This window comes from Corvus brachyrhynchos, unplaced genomic scaffold, assembly GCF_000691975.1.
Source record: "Corvus brachyrhynchos isolate BGI_N302 unplaced genomic scaffold, ASM69197v1 scaffold309, whole genome shotgun sequence".
NCBI lineage: Eukaryota > Metazoa > Chordata > Aves > Passeriformes > Corvidae > Corvus > Corvus brachyrhynchos.
The window spans coordinates 514,441-537,735 of record NW_008240227.1 but is presented as its reverse complement, the minus strand read 5'-3'; the positions used below and the strand labels follow the sequence as shown (position 1 = coordinate 537,735).

General features: G+C 58.9%; 2 protein-coding genes across 2 annotated transcripts in view; one reads left to right on the top strand and one right to left on the bottom strand.

Annotated features, from left to right (window-relative positions):
- CSPG4 (chondroitin sulfate proteoglycan 4) overlaps window positions 1-12,604 on the top strand; it is a gene marked incomplete at its 5' end in the record, with an annotated part of 13,987 nt that extends 1,383 nt beyond the window's left edge. The window contains 8 exons of the mRNA XM_017745200.1: window positions 46-3,624; window positions 3,925-4,404; window positions 4,799-4,975; window positions 7,891-8,089; window positions 8,259-8,393; window positions 8,545-8,699; window positions 9,529-9,712; window positions 9,911-12,604. Of these exons, the coding sequence (XP_017600689.1) occupies window positions 46-3,624; window positions 3,925-4,404; window positions 4,799-4,975; window positions 7,891-8,089; window positions 8,259-8,393; window positions 8,545-8,699; window positions 9,529-9,712; window positions 9,911-11,808 (6,807 nt within the window). The remainder of the gene's footprint in view (window positions 1-45; window positions 3,625-3,924; window positions 4,405-4,798; window positions 4,976-7,890; window positions 8,090-8,258; window positions 8,394-8,544; window positions 8,700-9,528; window positions 9,713-9,910) is intronic.
- A 6,418-nt stretch (window positions 12,605-19,022) lies between these two features.
- Window positions 19,023-23,289, bottom strand: SNX33 (sorting nexin 33). Its single transcript, XM_008641945.2, has 2 exons — window positions 21,808-23,289; window positions 19,023-19,906 (listed from the first exon to the last, which is right to left on the bottom strand). The coding sequence occupies exons 1-2, from the start codon at window positions 23,246-23,248 to the stop codon at window positions 19,653-19,655; spliced, it is 1,695 nt and encodes a 564-aa protein (XP_008640167.1). The 5' UTR covers window positions 23,249-23,289; the 3' UTR covers window positions 19,023-19,652.
- Window positions 23,290-23,295: the final 6 nt, after the last annotated feature.

The following is a 23,295-nucleotide window of genomic DNA, read 5'->3' as shown; positions in this document are numbered from 1 at the left end:
GGAGAGGTTTCACTCAAGCTGAGGACTTTGTGTCTTTCCCTGCAGGCCAGGCTGCAGTTGGGCTCGGAGGAGGTGACCTTGCAGTCCCCAGCAGGGCTGCAGCTCAATAACCTGGCAGTGCACAATGTGGAGCTGCTGGTGGAAGATGGCAGGATGACGCTGACCATCGACGGCCTCTTCAACAGCTCCGCAGACATCGCAGGGCCAGAAAGGGAGCTGGACATCCAGCATGGCCTCTATGCTGGTGGGACAGGCAGCCTGGACCTGCCATATCTTGCTGAGGCCAGCCCTCCCTTCAGGGGTTGCCTTCACTTGGTGACATTCAATGGCCTGGATGTTCTCTCCCGTCTGTCTGCTGATGGCAGCTCCAAGACCTTCCACCACGTCCAGGAAGGGTGCAGCACACAGTTCTCTGCAGAGCCTGATGACCCATTCGGGTTCCCAGGGCCACACTCCTACATTGCTTTCCCCACGTGGGATGCAAGGCAGGAAGCGACCATCGAGTTTGTGATAACGACGAGCATCACCCAGGCACCCCTCATCTACCACGCAGGGCTGGAGAATGACTTCTTCTACCTGGAGATCTCCAATGGGCGCCTGCGAGGGTTTGTGGAGAAGGGGAACGGCGTCATCGTCCTGCACAACAATGTCTTCATCAGCGACGAGCAGCAGCACTACGTCAAAGTCCACACGGACATCCACAAGTTTGAGATACTAATAGATTACTATGCTTCATCCACATCCAACCAGGGCATCAACAACTACCTGGACCTTCAGGGAAACCTCTTCATTGGTGGTATGGATGACAAAGCTTTGCAAAGGCTGAGGGAACACCATCTTTCTTTCATCTCATTGTGGACCATGACCAACCACTCGTTTGTTGGCTGCTTGGAGGACCTGCGGATAAACCTGCAGAGGAGGAGCCTGCAGGACGCCGTCATCACAAAGGACATCACAGCAGGCTGTGGGAAGCAGGACCACTACTGGGACTATGAGGAGGTGTATGAGCAGGATGAGGCATCCACCTCTCCACCTCCGAATGTCTTTTCGGGAGCACCAGGCCTGGTGGTGGAACCGTGCCGGCCTGACAGCAGCTTCCCACCCGCCTTTGCCAACATCAGCAGGCTGCTGCACGTCAGCCCCCTCATTGTCTCTGAAGGGGGCATGGCCTACCTGGAGTGGAAACACGCCCAACCAACGGTAGATTTGAGCCTGGCCAACATCCGTCAGTCCCAAATCCTCTTCAGCATCACTAATGACCCCAGGCATGGCCAGCTGGAGCTGGACATTCCCGGGTCCAGGAGCAGAAGGAAGTTCACCTTGTTAGACATTGTGAATCGCAAAGTCAGATACATCCACGATGGCTCTGAGGGGCCCATGGACCAGCTGATGCTGGAGGTGACAGTGACCACCCAGCAAGGGGTCCCAGAGTGCCTGCGGCAGGGGCAGGTGTACCTGCTGCCCATCATGATCAACCCTGTCAACGATGCCCCACAGGTGATCTTTCCCCATGGGAACCACATGACAATCCTGAAGCACACACGGAAACACCTGACCACCGACATCCTGCAGGTCCTGGATGATGATTCATCCTGCGATGGCCTTGAATTCCAGCTGCATGGTCAGCAGATGGAGGAGGGTTATGTGGAGTTAGACTTCCACCCTGGAGTGCCCATTGAGGAGTTCTCCTGCAGAGACCTGGAAGCTGGCAGCGTAGTCTATGTGCACCAGGGTGGGACAAACCTACAGCTCACCTTGCAGGTGAGTGATGGCACAGTCCCGAGCCCCATTGCCACCCTGAGGATCCTCGCCATTGATCCTGACATCCGGCTGCTCAATAACACCGGCCTCTCCCTCTCCCAAGGAGGGGCCGCACGCATCACCACAGCCAACCTGTCAGTTGAGACAAACGCTGTGGAACAACGGGTCTCCATCCTATATGTCCTCACGGAGCCCCTGAAGTATGGTGAGGTCCAGAAGCAAGGGAGCATGGGAGGGGAATGGAAAAAAGTCGAGTCCTTCCACCAACAAGACCTGGAGCAAGGGCGCATCCAGTATTTTAGCACAGACGCAGAGCACCGGCTGGAAGATAGCGTGGAGGAGGTGAGATTCAAAGTCCAAGTGGGGCAGAAGCTCTTGCCAAACAACACCTTCCTCATAAGGATTAAAAGAGCCACCATTAAGATGAGGACCATGGCTCCCCTCCAGATGAAGAATAAGTGGCACAGAAATATCACCAGCAAGGAGCTGGAGGCAATGTTGGAAGATCCAAATTCTGCCCCAGTTCCCTTCCACTACATGATCATCCAGGCTCCCAAAAAGGGAAACCTGGAGCTGCTTGGCAACAGGCTGACCGAAGGCTTTGGATTTACCGAAGAGGACCTGCAGGGAAACCGCCTGAGCTACAGCGTGACCATCAGGAACTCCCAGCAAGCTGAGGACTTCTTCCAGTTCCGCGTCCACGCTGGTGAGCAGCACTCACCCGTCTATACCTACAGAATCAGCATTGGTGGGGACCCTGATGCACCAACATTGACCAACGTGCTCCTGACCGTGCCAGAAGGTGGACAGGCCGTCATCTCCAAGGATCACTTGTTTGTGCAGAGTGTGAACAGCATGGACTATGTCTACGAGGTGATTGAGGGGCCAGCACATGGGAGGCTGGCCTGGGCTGCATCCCATGGCTGGGCCTCCAGAGAGGAGATCACGGAGTTCACCAATGACGACATCCTCCAGCGCCGGTTGCTGTACCAGCACGATGACTCCGAGACACTGGAGGATGACATCCCCTTCGTAGCCATCAGGCAGGGTGAGGGCAGCGCCGAGCCTGAGGCTGAGGAGGTGAGGGGCGTTTTCAGGGTCTCCATCCAACCCGTCAATGACCACAGCCCTGTCCGGGCAGTGAACAGAGTCTTCAGCGTGGTGCGCAATGGGCAGCACCTGCTGACCACTGACGACATTGCCTTCACTGACAAGGACTCCGGCTTCTCCGATGCGCAGCTGGTGCTGGCCAGGAAGGACATCTTATTTGGCAGCATTGTGTCTGTCGATGACAGAAGCCACCAGGTCTATCGATTCACACAGGATGACTTGAGGAAGAAGAAGATCCTCTTTGTCCATTCTGGGGCTGACCGGGGCTGGATCCAGCTACAGGTCTCAGATGGCCTCCACCAAACCACAGCCCTCCTGGAAGTGCAGGCATCAGACCCCTACATCAAAATAGTCAACAACACCGGTCTGGTCATCCACCAGGGCACCCGAGGGAGCATTGACTCCTCTGTCCTCAGCCTGGAGACCAACATGGACATCAGGTCAGATGAAGAGATACGGTTCCTGATAACCACCCCCCCAAGGTGGGGGACCGTCATGAGAGGGGAGCAGCCGGTCATGGCCTTCTCCCAGAGGGACCTGCTGGCAGGAGAGATCTCCTACCACCACAACGGGAGCAGGAACACTCGGGATGAGCTCCAGTTCACTGTAGAAGCAAATGAGGTGGCAGTGGAGGACACACTGGCCATCAGTGTGTTCTTGGACACCCATCCCAGCCCCTTGAGCATAGTCAACCATAAGGAGATCTATGTTTTCCAGGGGGAAGCGGCTGGGATCAAGGAGGAGGACTTACTGGTGAGTATCCCCTTCTCCAGTCATTCCTCATGCCTGCATGACTTCCCTGGCCACGGAACCAGAATGCCCACCCATGGGACTCCATTTTGCTCCCACCTGCTCAGAGCCAAGGCCTGGTGTTCTTGTCAGGCTTTGCGCAGGAGCACAGAGGGCTTCAGGCATGGCCTCAGTAAGGTGTTTCTTGCAGTTCATCCCGCAGCAAAGCTTTGAGGGATTGATTGCACAGCAGGTGGGCTGTGGGGCAGCCCAGCCTCAGTTACCAGCCCTCCCACTCATGCCTCGTCTCCCCCACACTCCCAGGTGACCCACGAAGAGATCCCTTCCCAAGACATAGTCTACCTGGTGAGCAGCCCCCCAGCCTCCGGCTTCCTGGCAATGCTTCAGCACAGCCAGGATGTGAACGAGCAGCCCAGCCTGGACCCCATCCAGTCCTTCACCCAGGAGGACATCAACAGTGGCAGAGTCCTCTACCTCCACTCCAAGCCCAATGAGGAGCATGACCAGTTTGTCCTGGACATCACAGCCCGCAGTGCAGATCCTCTGGAGGGGGTGGTGGTCAGCCTGGTTGTGCTCCCCATCACTGTCCCCTTGGATGTCCACAACATCACAGTGCCAGGAGGTGGCTCTGCTATCCTCTCCTCGGGCATCCTCCGCATTTCCAACGCCTACTACCCGGCTCTCGGCATGGAGTTCAGGGTGCTCGAGCCCCCCCGCTTCGGCACCCTCCTGAGCAGCCAGCGGCCTGAGCAGGGTGGGCTGCACAGCTTCACCTGGAGCGAGGTATAGCACCCACGGGCACCCACCTGCCCACCATGCTGCATTCCCAAGGGTTTGGGGAGAGCCCAGGGGTGGTCTCCAGCCCCCAGCCACACTGGGAGGTCGGGGAGGGCTGCAGGAGTCTTCTCCCCATCAGAAGGGATGGAAGCATTTGGGGTGATGGGTTTGCTCTGCAGCTCGTGGGGATACAGGGTGGGGATGCAGGCAGAGCACCCCTGCTGGGCTCCAGGTCTGCTTTCCAGAGATCCCACTCCCGTCCTGTGGATACACCCCGCAGGGTTGCCCCTGAGGTAGTGGTGGGTTGCCATCATCCTCCCAGGGTGGCTCAGGGTCCCCTCCCCAGAGGGGCCAGCGGCCTGTGTCCTCCATGGAGGATCACCTGGCCCTTGCCCCGCAGGTGGAGAGCCAGCAGATCCAGTACAGGCAGGACGGCCCCCGATCCCTCACCGACAGTTTCACCATCCTGGCCAACGCCTCCGAGGTATCCCGACAGAGCCAGCCCGGGACCCTCTTCATCACCATCTTGCCCCGCAGCACCAAGGGGCCGCGGCTGAAGGTCAACGCCGGTTTGCAGGTAAGGGTGGGACGCCACGGGGAGGGGCGGCCAGCCCAGCGTGGGGACCCCCTTGCTCTCCTGGTAACTCGCCTCGGGGAGCTGGGGCTCGGCGGAGCCGGGCTGCCGCCCAGAGGCGGGCCATGGGGAATGGGGAAAGGAGGAAGGTTTTCCCGACGGGGCGAGGCTCTGGAGGAGGCGGAGAGCGAGCTGTCCTCGCCCCCCAGCCCGTCCCGCCCCGCCGCTGATGCGGGGATCGGCCGCGAGGTGGGAGCATCGCCCCGCGGTCCCAGCGCGGCGAGCGCTGCCACGGCGGCAGCAGCGCCTCCGCAGCCCCTGCTCGCGGGATAATCCCTGGCAGCTCCAAGAGCATCCTGCCCACGTTTCACCAACACAGGCTGGAATTACTCAGTCATCTGGGCAGCTTTCACACCTCTCTTTACGTCCATCCCAGAAAACGGCAGAAGGGAAGAGGTCTCACCTGCTGCCGAACTCCCACCTTCTGCTTCCAACACCTCCCTGTCCCATTTGGGGTCACTAATGCAAAATTCCAGCAAAGAATTTACTGGAAAACATGGAAGCAGAGTCATCCCTACCACCTCCCTGCACCTACTTTCACTATCCCAGGATTTCCCAGGGTAGCAGCTGGAAAGCAACCAGCTCCGTGAGGATCATCACACAGTTGCCTTGGCAAGGGTTCTGGGAGCCTGGGCTCTGGAGAAGATGCCCAAGGGGAAGGGGCTGCCCTGCCTAGCCCCAGAGACAGCCATTTTGAAGGATACCAGAAAAGTTTGGGAGGGACCCTCAGCCCCAGCTCTGTGCCTGCCCCAGTTTTCCCCCTCCAGGCCAGGAAGCTTCCCAGCAAATTTCGTAGATCTACCTTACCTGGGCCAAAATTCAGGGAGACGTTTACCCCTCAGCTGCTGGCCCCATGCCAGCCCCTTTTCCCCACTCCAGACACCCAGCATAAGCATGGCCTTCCCTCCCTCCCTCCCAGCCATCATGCTAAGAATAAGGGTGAAAATACAGAAAAACCTCCTAAAAATAAACTCTGAGGCAGCAATTTGTCTGCCTTTCCATGGGAATGCCTTTGCACCCTGGGAAGAGTAACCACAGCTGCCCAGAGGAGCTCTGGAGCTGGGAAAGGCTTCCTTCCCCCAACGGGAATGATGGGAGAGGCCCAGCCCTGCTGTGTTTGTGCTCTGATGAGGGATGACTTCAGTGTTTAAAGGTCAGGCCAGGCCCAGGAGAGGGATTGCACAAAGGTTTCCAGGGATGCCGAGTCCTTGCAGGGCTGGGAGACAACAGGATGGGTCTAGACCCCACAATGGAGCCCCTTGGGAAGGAGCAGCAGTTTTTGGGCTGGATCTGAAGGGAGGATGGCTGAATGCCACCAAGAGAGAGGCTTCCACTGCCGCCCCAGAGCACACAGCCACGCTCCGGGCACCGTTCCGCCACCTCCCCTCATGCTCTCCCCGAGAGCAGAGGCGACACGGAGGCTGAGCAAACACAATAAGCCGAGCAGGCGAGCGCAGGAGCCAGGCGGAAGGCTTTAATAATTCAGGGAGGACGGGGAGCATGGAGAAGTGGGTCAGCTCCCGCAGCGCGGGCTCTGGGCAGGGAGCAAAGCTACTCCAGCCACTCTGACTGTCCCTTCCCAGTGGACAGTGATGCCCTGGGGCTGCCTGTTCCCCCTGCTTTGCCCACAGGGAGTTTTCTTTGGCTCCAAGCCCCCAGTGTGATTGCAGTTCCAACTGCTGTGGGTGCTGGGGGGAGGAAGCAGCCCAAAAAACTCAGTGTGTGTGCACAGTGAAGCTCCTGTCCCGGCTGTGTGTCCAGCAGCACTTCCCCCACTCTGCCTCTCCAAAGCTGTGTTTTCCAGCCTGCCTCTGCCATCCCGTGGGGACTGCTGAGGGATTTAAGTTCTCTGTCGGCACCCACACCCACTCAAGCAATGTTTTGGGTTAGGCCAGCTGAAAACAGCAGGAAAGAGCTCATCCAGCAGAGCACCTCCTCCAGCGCCTGCCTGGGTGTTGTCTTGCAGATTCCCAAGATGCAGATTTCCAAGAGCCCAGCCTCATGATGCTGTGGGATGCAGCACCTCCCACCCCCCCAACCCACGTGAGCCATGGCATGGCTCCATTCATGCACCCCATGATTTCAAGCCATCTGGAGGGCAAAGGGCAGCTCTGGGCTGTGTGGGCAGAACCCGTTTGGCAGCACAAGATTCATCCCCGTGGTCTGCCAAGATCGAGATATGGCACAGGGTTACGAGCTGGGAAAATTATTGCCTCCAGCTGGAGATGGAACATGCCAGGGCTTTGGAAGGACAATGTTCCCAGGGGAGGGTAGGCACCACTGGATGGGAGGAAGTGGTCCTGGGAAGTTCCACAGTGTCTCTGAACTCGGCCACATACTTGTCATTCCTGGAGGGCTTGCTGGGACAGCGGGCCTTGCTGCGGCCTTGTGAGGGGGCGGTGGGATGGGAACTGGGACGGGAGCAGGAGCAAGGAGGAACACCCAGTAAGGGAGAGACAGGGCTGCTTGTGGTCATTGTGTACCCAGCAGCAGCTTGTGCACCCCACTAAAACCCCTTCCCCTGCAAAGCAAGGTCTCAAAGGCACAGCCCCTGCCCCAGGGCACCATGCCCTCTTCCACTTCCAGGAACTGGGGAAACTGAGGCACCCTTGCCCTCCAGCACGTGCAGTGCAGAGGCACAGACCCAGCTGTGTGGCACGTGCTGGCAAACACGGCAGTGGTGATGCAGGGCTGGGAAGAGGCCAGATGATGGAGGCATCACCCGGGACGAAGACAAGGCGCCCTTGTTGGGCTGGGATGTGCTCTGGCACCCAGCAGAGTGGTCTGAGCTGGGACAGGAAAAAGGGAGAGGTGCCAGGGGTATCCCAGGGGAATTACAGCCTCTCCCTATCCCCCAGCTGCGGGAAGGTGCCACGGCTGTTCTCAGCCCCCACATCCTGAGTGCCGAGGACGAGGACTCCCCAGCGGAAGACGTGACCTATTCCATCCAGCCCCCAGCCAACGGGAAGGTTGTGCTGAGGTCAGCGCCCAACGCTGAGGTCCAGAGGTTCACTCAGGCCCAGATAGACAACGGCCTCATCCTCTTCGTGCACCAAGGTAGGGCAGGACTGCGGTGCCCCAGGCCCCTGCACCACCCCAGCCTGATGGGGACACTGTGCCACCACAGGGGATGCTAACCTCATCCCTGGGCCAAAACCCTGACAGGTTAATGGGGAGCTGCATCTCCTCTGTCCCCCACAAATGCCCAGGTTTGTGCTTTCCACAGGACCCCTGGATGGCGGCTTCGCCTTTGATCTGTGGGATGGCGAGAACCTCTCTCCTGGGCACTTCTTCCTTGTCAGGGCCCAGAGAGAGCCCGTCATCAGCCTGGCCAGGAAGCAGAGCCTCACTGTCTGCCCAGGTGGGTACCAGCACGTTCCCCATTCTCCCAGTTCCAATGGGGCCCCCTTGGATCTCCTACCCTTGCCCAACGCTACTGAGATGCCCATGGCAGAGGCTGCAAGTGGGTGGCAAGGTGACCAGTTGAAATCCATACTGGATGTGTTTTCCAGGTGCCCTGCAGCCCATCACCAGCCAGAACCTGCAGGCAGTGAGCAACAGCCCCACCAGCTCCACCACTCTGTACTACAGCATCGAGCAAGCCCCACGCCTGGGCAGGCTGACCACCTCACAGGGGGAGGAAATCAGGAACTTCACCCAAGCCCAGGTGAGATTTCAACTCCTCCAGATCCTCAGAACCCCAAGCACAGCCCTTCATTGCCCCCCACCACAGCATGGGGGTCCCAGTCTGACCCCACTGCCACCACAGGCACCTGACCCCAGGCAGGAGGCAATGCAAGGCTCCAGCCGTGCCGTGATTTTCCCAGCTCTGCCAACAGCTGCTTAGAGGGATTAAAAGCTGCTGCCCCAGCCTTGGATTTAGCACTGGGGGAGGTTGAGGGAGCTATAATCCCTTTCCCTAGGCCATCTCCTTGCTGCAAAGCCAGCCAGCCTGGCTGCTGCTGAAGGGAAAAGCCAAGCATGATTTTTTCACCCCTGCTCTGAAAAAACACTTCTCCTGTGGGGCCAAATTTTGCAGGGCCCAGCAAGGGTCTTATTTTATTCCATCACTCAGAAACACATAGGTTTACCCTCCCTGGAAGCTCCTCTGTGCTATCCTCACCCTTGGAGGATGCTGAGCAAGCTCAACCCTTCCTCTGAGCCTCAGTTCCCCTAATTGCTGGGAGAAACATCACAGAGTCACAGAATGGTTTGGGTTGGAAGGGACATTAAAGGTCACCTTGTTCCCCCCTGCATGGACAGGGACACCTTCCACTAGACCAGGCTGCTCCAAGCCCTGTCCAACCTGGCCTTGGACACTTCCAGGGATGGGGGAGCCACAACTTCACATCCTGGTAAAGAAACACCATGAGCTCTCCATGGTGACTACCCTGCCAAGGCTAGTGAAAATCCCCATTTCTTACCTAATTAGAGCTTGGTTGCTCCATCTCAGAGTCAAGATAGGAACTGATCAAGGATTTCTTTTTAATTTTCAGGTGGACAGCAAGCTGATTTTCTACCAGCACGAGATGCCAGACAAGCCCTTCTGGCTGGCCCAAGATGCCATCCGCTTCCGTGTGGTCACTCCCACGACCATCTCAGATTCCTTCATCCTCCTTGTCCTGATCTCCTTCGAGGAAAAGTGTCCCCAGCGCTTGACTCAGCTTTGGAAAAATGCAGGTAAGTGTAGGATGGAGAAGCATGGGACAAAACAGCTTTTCAGGAGGGCTTGTTGGTCTGAAGAAGATACCACTGTGCTGTTTTCCATGGCTGATATATTACATCAGACAACTAAAACTGCATCCGATTCCTTCTTCCATCATCACATCAAGCTCTCACCAACTTTCCCAAGTTGATTCTTATGCCTTTTCTCGCCAGGTCTGCAGCTCACAAGGGCTCAACAGGCTGAGATTGACACCTTGGTGTTGGATGCCTCCAACCTCCTGAGCCAAATCCTGGTCCCTGAGAGGGCTGGATATGATGTTGTCTTCCTGGTGACGGAGCCACCAGCTCATGGGCAGCTCTTGGTGGCTGATGTGCCTCTAGAACAGTCACGGCCATTTTTCCTGCAGTCAGACCTGGCAGCGAGGCGTTTGGTGTACGCCCATGGTGGGGACAGCATCTCCAAAGACCATTTCAGTTTTAAGGCTTGGCTCCAGCCCCGGGAACAGCGGTCTGTCCGTCCTCCACAGGATGGGGTGGTCATCTCTGAAGCGTTCAACATAACAGTGACCAGCAGCACCAAATCACCACGGGTGGTGAAGCGGCAAGAAGTGCTGCAGGTCCCACCAGGCTCCGTGGTCACCTTGTCACAGGAGTACCTGGCCGTGGCAGACCCAGTGGTGTCCCCACAGGACATGGTGTACAGCATCCTCCAGAGACCCCTCGCTGGCTACCTGGCCAGTGCACACAACCCACGGGAGCCCATCAGCCGCTTCACCCAGGCAGATGTCAATGCTGGCCGTGTGGTGTTTGTTGCCACTGGGAGCCGTGCCCCAGGGTCCTTAGCCCTGAGGCTCTCCAGTGGCCACCACCCACCCATCCAGACCTCTCTGGAGATCGAGGTGCTGCCTGCCCTGAGCACCACTGCCAGCCCGGCACTGCTGGAGGTGCCCCAAGACCTGAACAGGGCCCCCGTGTCGCACCATAACCTGCTTGGTGCCGCACCACGAGGGGCAGGTAATGTCCTGTACAGGATCACCAGGGACCCCAGGTTTGGACAGCTGCAAGTCAACCAAAAGCCATCACGGGGCTTCTCACAGAAGCAGCTGGATCGCAGGGAGGTGACGTTCACCTTCAGTGACCTCACGTCGCCCGAGGACGACTTCCAGTTCGTCGCCATATCGCGGGCAGGAAACAGGACCGGGGTGGTGAACGTGACTGTCCGTGCTGCGGTGAAGATCCGGCCGGGCAGCCTGTGGCCCCGAGGCACCACAGCCCTCCTGGACACCAGTGTCCTTGATGCCAGTGAGCTGGCCAACCACACCAAGAGCGTCCCAGTCTTCAAGGTCCGCAGGGCGCCCCGTGCCAGCCGTCTTGTGAGGGTATCCAGGGACCCAGGACAACTCACCTCCCCGATCGAAACCTTCAGCCAGAGCGAGCTGGAGCAAGGGCTGGTGGGGCTGGAGGTGCTGGATGCTGGGGACACCCAACAACCCCTGCAGTGGGACAGCTTTGTGTTCGAGCTGGTGGCTGCCGGCGTGCCACCAGCACTGGCATCCCTGGAGTACAGCACTGAGCCCTACAACGCCTCAAAATCCTATGGTGTCACCCTGCTCACGGTCCCGCTGGCAGCCTCACCCCCAGTGCCCCACGGCACGGCACGGAGCAGCCCCAATGCCAGCGAGCTGGGCATGCCCCCCACTGCCTGGCTGGTCCCCAGCGCCACCACTAGCCCCAGCCCTGGGGCAGGGGGCACCTTCCTCAGCTTCATTGAGGCCAACATGTTCAGCATCATCATCCCCATTTGCCTCATTTTGCTCCTGCTGGCCCTCATCTTGCCCCTGCTCTTCTACCTGCACAAGCGCAACAAGACAGGGAAGCACCACGTCCAGGGCGCTCCCGCCGCCAAGGCCAAGAACGGGGCCGTGCCAGACCACGAGACCTTCCGGAGGACAGACCCCAGCATCCCCCTAACGACTGTCACCACCCTGGAGGGCAAGGGCACGGGCCCCCCGCCCCTGGGCACGGGCTCTGGGGCACCGCCAGACCCCGAGCTCCTCCAGTACTGCCGGACTTCCAACCCCCCACTGAAAAACAACCAGTACTGGGTGTGAAGGGCTCAGGTGCGGTGGCACGAGACCGCCTGGGCATCCAGCCCCTCCTGCAGCACCACCAGCCACCTCCTCCTGGCTCTCCTTCTCCTCCCTGGGAGCTGGCATCCCACAGATGCAGGAGGTCCCTGGGGATACAGGGGCTGCTACTCCAGCCCACCTTGTAGCCCTGCATCTCCTTTGGGCAGGGGAGGGGGGCACTGCATAAGCAACTGGGGACAGGCAAAGTTCCTGAGCATCGCTGGGAATCGCTGACTTTGGGTGCTCATTTGGGCCACCTGATGGAGGCCACAGCGCTGGGGGGGACCTGATGACACTGGTCCCCACAGAGCCACCCAGGCTGGTCCAGTGGTGGCTCCTATGAAGGCAGCACCGTCACCACAGGGGTGCTTTTCACAGCTCTTGGTAAGAGAGGAAGGATGAGAAGCAGCTTGTGCTGAGTCAAGCTGGGGATGAAGCTGCCCAAATCCCCCAGGGCTAGGCAGGCTGAGACACTGGAGCAGAGGCTTGGAAAATACTCTGTGGCCAATGCCAGGGGAATTTAGGAGTCCCCACCCACTTGGAAAAATACCCGCCTCGCTCTTTCTCTACTTGCCGTGAGCTGCATGAAGTCAATTGCACCGAGCCCTGGGGGGGTTGCACAACAGGTAGGATGCCCTTGGCAGGGAGGGATGGCTGGAGCTCACCTGGGCAGTGTGAAACCGGCGAGGAGAGCAGAGAAGCGGAGCCAGCGTGGTTTTCCACTGTATACTCCAGTATGGCAGAAGTAAACAGAATAAAGTGCCTTTTCCGAGGTGCATCACTGTTTTCCTATGCTGTCTCCCTTGCCAGGCCTGTTTTAAGCTGCTGAGCGACATTTGGAGGTAATGGACCATATTCTAGGCTCTTGCTCAAATTTTCCCCAGCCTGGAGTCCTAAAAACTTAAATAGAAACGGTCTGAGGGAGGGCAGAGGAAAAACTGAGCACTGAGCTCAGGATGAGACCCAACAATAATACCCTGCGCTGCTCCAGCTGGGAATCTCATCACAGGGCACATCCTGCTCACACACATCTGATGGGAAGCTCACATGAGCCCCCAGCCACCACGGGGGACCACTTGCACCCCTCTCACCCCAGATAAAATCCACCAAACAAGGACCCTGTGTGGTCCCACTCCAAGGCTGCAGCAGAGCTGGGATGTTTGCCTGGATCATGCCAGCAGATTTCCTGGCTGGGTTTATGGTGCCAAACTTTGCTGAGCAGCAAATCACACCTGCCCTGCTTCAGCTGGTGCTGGCACATCCCATGGGCACCCAGAGCCATCAGGGTGAAGGCAGGCACCCCATGTCCCCCAGCCCCACAGGACAGGGCACAGTGGAAACCTGGCACCTCCGAACCTGCTTGGCCCAAAGGGGCGGCTGATGGATGTCTGCTCCCCACCTCCAAAACCCTCCTCCTGCCTCATCTAGAGGGAAAAATAGGGTTTCCTTCTGCTCAGAGGCAAATCACACCCTCTCCGCTCTGTGAAATGGGGTCAGGGTGGCCGTGCTGCCCACGCCATAGCTGGGAGATTGCCAGGGCCATGCTGCTCCCAAAAGGTTGGGACAACTTCTGCCGTTGACTCCCTCTCCAGATCACAGCTCTGCACCTCCCCCATCTCATTCAAGCACACACATTTATTATCTTCACTAATTACATACCCCCAGTGAGGGATGGGGACTGCATCCACCACCATCCACTGAAGGCCGCCTTGGAAGCATCGCTGTGTTTTCCTTCCCAGTAATTCTCGCCTTGTGCCCAGGGATTAAACAGAAGGAACGTGGCCTATTTTGTAAGGAACACTGAAAGCGAACCAGGTTATTTTTAAGGCTTGTGGTTGTATTCCCGCTGCTGGGAAACATCCACTTCCTGATGTCAGGGGAGGACAGGCAGTAACCTGGAAAACGGCAGCGCGGACGGCGGCTCTCTGGGGCCAAGCTCTGCTGGCAGGGTTTAAATCCTCAAAACTGAAGGATTGGGTTATTCAGGGTTTGCAGGATCAGATGCAGCTTCAATGCTGCCACTGCCACCCACCCACCTGAGGAAGGGCTGAGGGTCCAGGTGGGCTCCTGCCTGGACATGAAATACAAACCACAGCCCAAGCAAGCTCAGAAGCTTCCTGGCCAGGCCCTTTGGCTTCCCTGGCACCCCTCCCTGCCAAGCTGACTATAAAGCTAGCAGAGGTTCAGGGAAGGTCATGGAATGGTTTGGGTTGGAAGGGACCTTAAAGGTCATTTTGTTCCACCCTCCTGCCAAGGGCAGGGACACCTTCCACTAGCCCAGGGTGCTCCAAGCCTCATTCAACCTGGCCTGGAACACTTCCAGGGATCCAGGGGCAGCCACAGCTTCTCTGGGCATCCTGTGCCAGGGCCTCCCCACCCTCACAGGGAAGAATTTCTTCCCAACATCAGATCTAAACATTCTCCGTGGGAAGCCATCCCCCCCCGGGCCTGTCACTCCAGGCCCTTGTCCAAAGTCCCTCTCCAGCTCTCCTGGAGCCCCTTTGGGCATTGGAAGGGGTTCTAAGATTTCCCCAGAACCTTCTCTTCTCCAGGTGAACACCCCCAGCTCTCCCAGCCTGTCCCCAGAGTCCTCGGAGAGTGTCTTGGGAAGAAGGAAGGGGACCATAACCCCACAGCCACCCCACCCGTGACGGGCTGGATCCAACACCTCTCCTGGGTTAATAACACCAGCGGCGTGGTGTCAGGTCAGGTTTCATCAGGAGCTGGAGGCACTGGGGCTCACAGGTAGGGATGGACACAGCTCCAGTGACATGAACTAGTTTCCAGCCACCCATTCAAATGCAAACAAAGAATCCACCCAGGGCAGGTTGGATCCTTTGGCTTTGAAACTCCCCCGGCAAGCTTTAGCCCTGCAAATGCAGGCGTTCAACAAACGTGGGATTTTATTCCCAGCCCGGCTTCAGGCCAGCACAGGAGACTGGGACCCACGTAAGCATCACATTCCTCCAGAATCCCCCACTGCTCTGGACCACAACAGCTGCAGGACCTTGGAACAGCACTGCCCCACTTCTGGGAGTGAGCACAGGAACCCCCTGAGCTCAGGCGGGCAGCCCCACTCTGTTTTGGGGAGGCATGGTCCCAGGCTCCTGCTTCTCTGTCCCAATCCCAAAACCTCTCTGGCAGCTCTCACCAGCCCCAGGAGATGCTCTGGACTTCACCAGGAGCAGCATCCCGGGGTCCCCTCAGGGGGCACGGGTCACGCTGCCTGATGGCAGGTGATGCGGAGCAGTCTCCTGGGAGGGCAGGAGGGCACCAAGGCAGCTGAAGGGGAGTCAGGTCCTCCTAGGAGCTGTCCTGTGTGGAAAACTCAGGGCTAGACCCGAGGCTGACAGCTGCATAGTGTGACGAGGCTCAGTACCTCCACTCGGCTCCAAGCCAAGCCCAGTGCCCCGGGATGCCGGGAGCCCTCCCTCCCTGCTACGTGCCTGTCTGATTCAGGCCAGTCATGCCCACAGCCTGCAGAACAGGCTCAGCTGGCAGCAAGCCCGGCAGGACAGGACGGAGCCCGGGGGAAGAGCTGGAACGTCACCCTGGGAGCACCTCAAACAAACCCACCCAGGGATAGTGCTGGCCTCGGGAACCTGGCATGTCTCCCACCACCTTGCCCATGTGAGATAAAGCACATGGATTTACACTGCAGGGCCAGAGGAGGTTCCCGGGTCCTAGGGAAAGTATGGAGTGGTGAGGACCTGGACACAGAAAGCATCCCCCATGCCTGCCATGGCTCCTCAGCCCAGCTGCGATTTAAATTTCAGACAAATTGAGCCTGACCTCTGTTTCCACACCCAGCAACTCCAAGGCAGACAGACAATGACGGAGGGATAACCACATCCCAGGGCCTGGGCTCTCCACCCCTCCTGCACAAACAACACACCCAGAGACACAGCTCCCCGGCAGTGCAGGACCTATCTCCCCGTGCTCAGCACCTTCCCGGGGACCGGAGAGAGGGAATCCGGGCTGGCATGGCAAGCCGAGATAGGGTCTGATCTGAGCATCACACTGGCTATGGCTAGCAGGGGGAACCTGGAAGGCTGATGCACCCCCATTAAAGCTGATTCCCAGCTTATTCCCTAAAACAGACACCACTGATCCCCCATTATTGCCCTGGGCTGGGAGCAGGAGGGAGCATTTATAGCCACAGCCAAGGGAACCAGCTGGTGCTCGTATCTTTGCCTGGAGGAGCCGACTCAGGGTCATGCTTCGGAAATATTTGAGAAGCACAGCAATTAAAAGATTGGAGCTGGCAGGCTGAGCTGTCTCCCTCTGCCCTGATCCATGCCTGTGTCCTCCCACCTGCATCCGCCCGGAATCACTCCTCTACACAGGCACACACTCATCCACCTCCTGACATGGTGGGGGTGGCAGCGAAACTCCACTTGGCTCCATCCCCAGAGTTGCTGCTGACCCTAATGGGCAGGCAGGACTTCTCCCCGCTCCCCCAGGAGTGCTCCCTGCTCCCCGTTGGCAGCTGTGCCTCTCGCCCTGCCTTGCCAGCATGTGCCGGCAGCGTGGCGTGCACAGCAAGCCCCATCCTGCCCAGCCGCCCCGCCAGCAGCTGCACCCTGCGCTCCCCCTTCCATGGGAGGAGCTGGGTTGGGTCACTGCGCTCCTTTGGTGGCTGATCCCGAATTATTGAGCACTGGGGGGGTGTATCCATGTGGTTGACAAGGCTCTGATCAGCAGCTCTGCTTGTCCCAGCATTCCCATCCTTCACCCTCCAGCTGTTTGGCTGCTCCCCGTGGAACCCCAGCTGATCCTGCCCACCTTGAAGCATCTTGCTGGGCTCAGGATACATGCACAGGGGTTGGATGCAGCTTGTCCCTACAGCCTGATGGCCCACACACAAACCCTGGTCTCCCAGAGCTCAGAACAAGGATGCCAGGTTTTCTTCCCATGGTGGAGGGAGGCCCAGAGAGAAGAAACAAGACAAGAGCTCCGGGAAGCCAGACGCAGGAACGGAGGCAGTCACAGGCTCTCTGGTGCTGGCTGCAGTGCTCTCCAGGGAGGATGCTCCAGCCACCACTGCCACTGCCACCTCCCAACCCTACTGTCAGTGGCAGGACTCACACAGCACATCGACCTTGGCTTTCCCACGCCAGATCAGCCTTGGGAAGTGGGAGGAGGAAACAGATCTGCTCCATGTTCCCGGTGTTTCCTCTCAGCCCTGATTTTTTTCTCTTGTGGGAGCAGGGAACAGCCTGTGTCACAGATAGCAAAGGCAGTGACAGACACTACTGGGGCATGTGGAGGACTGTGTACCCCCAGACTCCTCCCCACCATCATCCTGCACAGATAACAAAGGCAGTGACAGACACTACTGGGGCGTGTGGAGGAATGTGTACCCCCCCGACTCCTCCCCACCATCATCCTGCCCCCTGAGACAGCCACCGAAATGCTCAGAGCCGGTTCCAGCCTCCAAACCTTGGCACATTTGCAGGATGCTGCTGGAGGTCTGGGGGGCAGCAGCAGGATGCTCAGCACCCCCATCTTGCCAAGGCAGACCAGAAATGCCCACCCGTGGGCAGGGAAGGCCCAGCTGCCTGCTGCCAGGTGGCAGAGGGTGGGAGAAATGAGTATGGGATACTGTTTCTAGCCAATGGATTTGCTGTGTCCTGGGAGTGTGGTCCAGACATGAGGGTACAGAAGGGGTGCATGGTGGAGCAGGGAGACCTTTGTGAGTGCTGAAGGACCACAGAGAGCACAGGGCCACCTTTGGGGAAGCTGAGGCACAGCCTCTGAAGGGGCACAGCCTTCTGAAGGGGCACATGAAGCAGGGAAGGACCCTAGCCCATCCCTGTCCCCATGCCACGACACCAGAGCAGAGGATGAACTCCTGGGGCGCTGGGACATCTCCCTGCTCCAGCTGCACACGCTGTCTTCAGGACATCCCAGGGACCGAGCTGCCACAGGGCACCCCAGGCAGGGGATCCCCTTGCCCAGCCAGGTCCAGGGGAGCTGGGATGTTGGCTCAGCTCTGGAGGCTGCTTGCGGTGCCAGAGGCTGGCTGCCTGCCCGGGGACGGCGGTGGCAGGCTCAATCCTGGTGCCCATTGTGCTCCCGAGGGAGTGGGGCTGGGGGAAGGGACAATGTGGGACCAAGGCCACCGTGGTCATCCAGAGCATGGCCAGTGGGACCAGAGACCCGTCACTCCTGCAGGATTAGCACAGAGTCAGACATCAATCCCACGGCAGCTGAGCTGGGATGGGGTCAGGGTGGGATGAGGCTGGGGTGGGATGGGGCTGGGGCAGGATGGGACCAGGGTGAGATGGGGCCAAGGAAGAATGTGGCCAAGGTAGGATGGAGCTGCAGTAGGGTGGGGTTGGGATAGGATGGGGCCAGAGTGGGATGGGAGTGGGATGGGAATGGATTGGGATGGTGCCATGTAAGGATGCAGCCTGGGTAGGATGGGACTAGAGTGGAACGGGGCCAGGGTGGGATGTGGCCAGGCTAGAATGGAGCTGTGGTAGAATGAGGTTGGGATGGGACTGGGGTGGGATGGGATTGGGGTGGGATGCTACCAGAGCATGGTGGGAACGGGGTAGGATGGAGCCAAGGCAGGATGCGGTGAGGGTGGGATGAGGCTGGGCTAGGATGGAACTGGTGTGGGATGGACCCAGGGTGGGATGGGGCCATGGTGAAGGGGCCTGCCCTGGCTGTGGGATGCAGGAGGAAGCACATCCTGCCTGGATGGAGGCTGTGTGCCAGGCTGTACCTCAGAGTGCTCATCCCTGCAGGCTGGGGCCGGGGAGGGCTCCGGGAGGATGGAGCGCAGCCCGCAGCATTCCCAGCGTCGCTGTTAGTTTAACAATACCCCGCTGGCCTGCATGCCGGGGCTAATTTTATCCTTGGAGCCAGGCCAAGGCGGCCCTAACTTTCCTCGCTGTGATTTATCCCAGCCATTTCCCTTCAAAAACAAGGTCCCCGTGCCAGCCCTGCTGTCTCCCAGGCAGCGGCACACTGTCCCGGCCAGCGCAGAGTGGGGCAGGATTTGCCCCTTGGAGGGTTGTTTAGAGAGCAGGAGGGTGGTTGCTGTGGGAACCCCTCCTGGGATCATTCCCCCCCACGGCACAGGGATGTTCAAAGCTGGCTGGAAGCCAGGGGATGCTTAGGCAGAGCCTTTCCCGGGATCCTGGAGCAGCTCTGTTTTCCACAGACATCTCTGGGAAGGAGGTGGGTGTTTTTTCTACCAACGATTTTATTGAAAAGGCTGTGGGGCTATTTTTTTTCCCTTTTTTTCCTTTTTTCTCCCTTTCCCAGTCAGCAGCCATACTTGAGAAAGAGATTTCTCTTTGCCTCCGTGCATCTAGTTAAAAACTGATTGGTAAAAATGCTGCAGAAAAATGGAAAATATTGAAAATATCTCGTGACAAACAAACAAAAAAATCTCTTCCAAATAAAGATCTCTTTTCTTCTCTTTTTTCTCCATCAGAAAAGCTTTTAGTGTGCAAAATGTCGACCGCTTGGACTTCTTCTCCCAGCGGGCTGGGATGCACCCACCCCTGCTCCAGGAGAGTGGGTTTTCAGAAAGCTAAAAATCACTGGGCAGTGACCCCAGTGCCGTTACCTCCACGTCTGTCCCTCTTGTGACCCCCCACGCTCCCGCCAGACCCGTGGCAGGGTGGGAAATCCCCGGGAAAAGAAAGAGGTGGCACGGCCAGCCCATGGGTGAGCCCTTCCCTGCCAGCCTGGGAAGGGGGTAGAAAGCCCAAAGTCATTTGGTCACTAGCGTGATGAGTTCCCGTCCATTCTCAGCCCATCCCAGCCAGAGGAGGCCTGGGGGGCTGCGGGCAGAGCGGGCGGAGGCGCTAGAGGTTGTCGTACATGCGCAGCGTCTTCTCCAGCTGCTGGCTGACGCGCTGGTAGAAGACGATCTGCTGCCTCAGGTAGGACTGCATCATCCTCTTGAAGTCGGCCACGCGCCGCTCGTGGAAGTGGTTCATCTCGGCCTGCAGGGCGAAGCCCACCACGCGGCAGCGCTTGCGGATCCCGTCCGCCTCTTCCTGGTCCATCCTGCCCTCGTCGCTCATCCGCTGGCTCTCCTTCACCTTGGCGAAGGCGCCTGGCGAGGCAGGGAGCAGGGTCAGAGGTTCTGTGCGACCCTCGGACCCCCTTCCCTGGGCAGCCCTGCTTGGTCCCATTGCCCCCCATGCCAGGGCACCGGCCGGGCCCCAAAGCAGAGGCACAGACCTGCCCCATGTAAGGGAGGGGTCTGCCTGCATCTCCCCCTGCCCATCAAACCCATTCCTCTCCTCCAGGCAGGCAAAGACCAGGAGTGTTTTCCCTCTGGACTCTGGCATACTCAGCTCTTTTTCCACCCCATCCCAGGGCAGTCGGCCTCATGTATAGCTGGCTTTGGGGGTCTGGGCTCCTGGAGTGCTGTGACTCAAGGCTTGGCGTGCAAAACTGATGTGGGGCAGTGTTAGCACAGTCAAGTACTCCAGCCATGCCTGCCCTTGAAATATCCCATGCAATTCCATGAATGGGGGTCAGGAGCAGTCCTGGGAGACCCCAGCCCAGGAAGCAGTGAACCAGGATGTGACAAGGGCATGTGGTGCTGTCTGGAGCTCAGCTGGGAAAGCATCTCCCACTCCCAGAGGCAGCTGATGCTCTGACACGAGTTTTTCCCTCTCCTTCCATGTTTTTTTACAGCTCGGTTTCGAAAGAATCCTGCCTGGCTCCAGCGCTGCATTCCTCCCCCTCATTAGCACAGAGGCTAAAAAACTAAAAACAGAATCCGGCCCGCACTGGGCTTTTGTCCCTTCTCCCTGCCCCTTGCCGGGAGCACCGGACCCGGGGTTACAGAGCTCCTGCTGTGCCAGCCCTGCTCCCAGAGGGGAGCAGGAGGAGAAGGAAGAAGCAAAGTTTGGAGGCCAAATCCTGCCTTCCGCTCTGCCCACGCGGCCTCGCTTCCGGACGGGATCCAGCCCCTCTCCATGGGTAAACAACACTCAGAGGAAAGGCAAGGAAGCTGCCCGGGCAGGATTGAATGCTCCCTGCCCCCTTTGCCTTCCCAGCCTCCCCCAGGGATGTGGAGTGATGCACAGACATCTCTGGATGCTTGGACACAGAGTGCCCTGGCTTCACCCTGGGGAAAACCTGTCCTCCAAACTCTGGGGACACTGGTGTGGGTGCCCCCTCCCTGCTGCAGGCAGCTGGGCTGGGAGGAGTGTGTGGACTTTGGCCCCGCTCCCATACCGGTGGCTGCCTGGGTGCAAAGGGACACCGAGCCCTCGCTGCCTGCTGCCTGCCCTAGGGAGAGCACAGCAGACACTTCTCACCCCCTCTGATTCCACCAAACCCAGGGAACCAGGACGAATGGGACATGGGGAGCTCTGATGCCCTGGGGGTGCTAACCCCCCTCTGCTGGGCTTGGAGGTGCAGGGACATACTCCTGAAAAGTGTGACCCTGATTGTCCCCAGAGGTTCAGTGTGTGCCCCATCCACTGCCCTGCACAGACTCCTCAGCCCCTCTGACCCACCCAAGGCCATGTCCAGCCATGTCCCAGCCTTGGGGGAGCAAGCTCCGGCATCCCCGCTGGCCACCCATCCACTGCCTTGGCAGGAAGGGAGGATGAGGAGGGACAAGTGGCAGTGGGTGGGGATGCACAAGAGGTGCCGGGCAGGTCACCCCAGAGCCAACAGCAGCAGTGCTGGCTCTTGCTCATGGTCTGGGGGAAGTGACATCCGTGCTGACCCCCCCATCAGCAGCAGTTATGGGGCAGACTCTGGACTCAACAGCCCTAGCAGACTCTCCCAGGCTGGGGTGACTGGAGGGCTATGCCAGCAGGGACCACACTGCCTCCCTAAGAGGCGTAGGCAGTGGCTCCCATCCTCATTCCCATCCTCATTCCCCATTCTCTTCATGGCCCAACAGAGGATTTCTGCTCTGCATCCACACCCCCTTGCCACACCGCTCCCACTCACATGGGGCCATTCCTGGGGTGAGGAATGCCTCCTTACCTTTCTGCAGGTGGATGATGTCTGGGAAGTTGGAGAGGAGCCCTTGGTACAAGGAGAGAGTGTCCAGCATGAGGAACAGGTCGTTCTTGGGCTGCTCAGCGAACATTTCCCCCACAGTCTCATATGTCTTGCCTGTGTGGGAGATGGCGTTGTTGAGGGCATCCAAGCTGTAGGGAGGGTCCATGTGGAAGGAGTGGCTGATGGCTTGGAAGGCATTGCCCAGCTTCTGGAACTCCTTCCGGAAGCCCCCCACGTGCTTGCGCACCAGCTCCGACGCCACATTGGTCAGCTGCAGGACACTGTCATCCATCTTCTTGCTGAAGGCCTTGAAGGCATCCACGCGGTCCTCCACATCCTGCAGGTCCTGGTGCTCTGTGGGAATCTGGATGGTGAGGAGGAAGCTGGCGCCCACCATCTCGTCCTTCTCCGCCCGGCGTTTTCCCAGCTTCCACTGCTTCTCGTCGCGGCAGCAGAGGAAGTGCTGGAAGCCCTCGTACTGGGAGAGGACAGGGTGGCTGGTCATGTGGTCCATCCAGAGGATCAGCCGCCGCTTGCGCTTCTCTATGAAGTCCTCCTCGAAGCGGCCAGTGGCCTGCTTCTCGGGCAGGTGGGGCACCGAGATCACCGTGAACTTGTGCAGCAGGCGGTTGTAGAGCCAGTCAAAGTGCTTGTACCGCCGGTACACGGGCGAGTTGATGTTGCTGGGGGTCAGCTTGTAGGAGATGTAGCTCTTGATGCCCTTGAACTTGGTTTGCTTGGTGGGGTCCTCCACGGAGCAGATGAATGGGTGGGGGTTGGCCCTCCACTGCGGGCCTCTGGAGCCCATTTCGATGCAGTAGGTCTCGGCAATCTTGGACATCAGGGGCACGTCACCCAGGATGAAGGCTTCCACCCCAGAGCGGACGAAGCAGGAGAAGCGGTTGAGGTTTCTCCCCACCACGCTGCCCCTCTTGGAGGAGCTCATGCTGTCCTGCCTCTCCAGCACCGGCTTGGGCCTGTAACCGGCGTGCTGGTGGTGGCCATAGGCCGCCGGGTACTGCAGGCTGGGCGAGGGGTGCCCATTGGTGCCCGGTGAGCCCCGGGGCTCCTCCACCACCGTGCATGCATCGTCCCAGTCATCCCAATCATCATCATCATCATCCTCAAAACTGCCCTGGTAGGAGATGCCAGGGTTGGGGGATGCTGAGTACAAGGAGGAATCGTGCCCAGGGGAGCCGACCGGGCTGCTGGAATAGTCCGTGTAGTTGGAGCCCGACCGGGAGCGGAGGATCTCGACGTAGGAAGCAGGGAAGAGGCCAGTCTCCCCACGGCTGTTTTGGCCCTGTAACCACCCGTCCAGGGAGTTCTCGCTGAAGATGACGAGCTCCTCGTTCTCCTGGATGCTGATCTCCTCTTTGTTTTCGCTCTGGAAGTTGTAAAGCGCTCTGGCTTTCAACGCCATGGCCGGTCCCGGCTCGGGAAGGGGGGGGGGGCAGCGGGAAGGACCAC

Excerpts from the sequence above, each read along its gene's own strand:
- SNX33 (XM_008641945.2), bottom strand. The coding sequence starts at position 23,248 with ATGGCGTTGAAAGCCAGAGCGCTTTACAACTTCCAGAGCGAAAACAAA. Across the intron at positions 19,907-21,807 it reads CATCATCCACCTGCAGAAAG|GCGCCTTCGCCAAGGTGAAG; the intron begins GTAAGGAGGCAT and ends CTGCCTCGCCAG.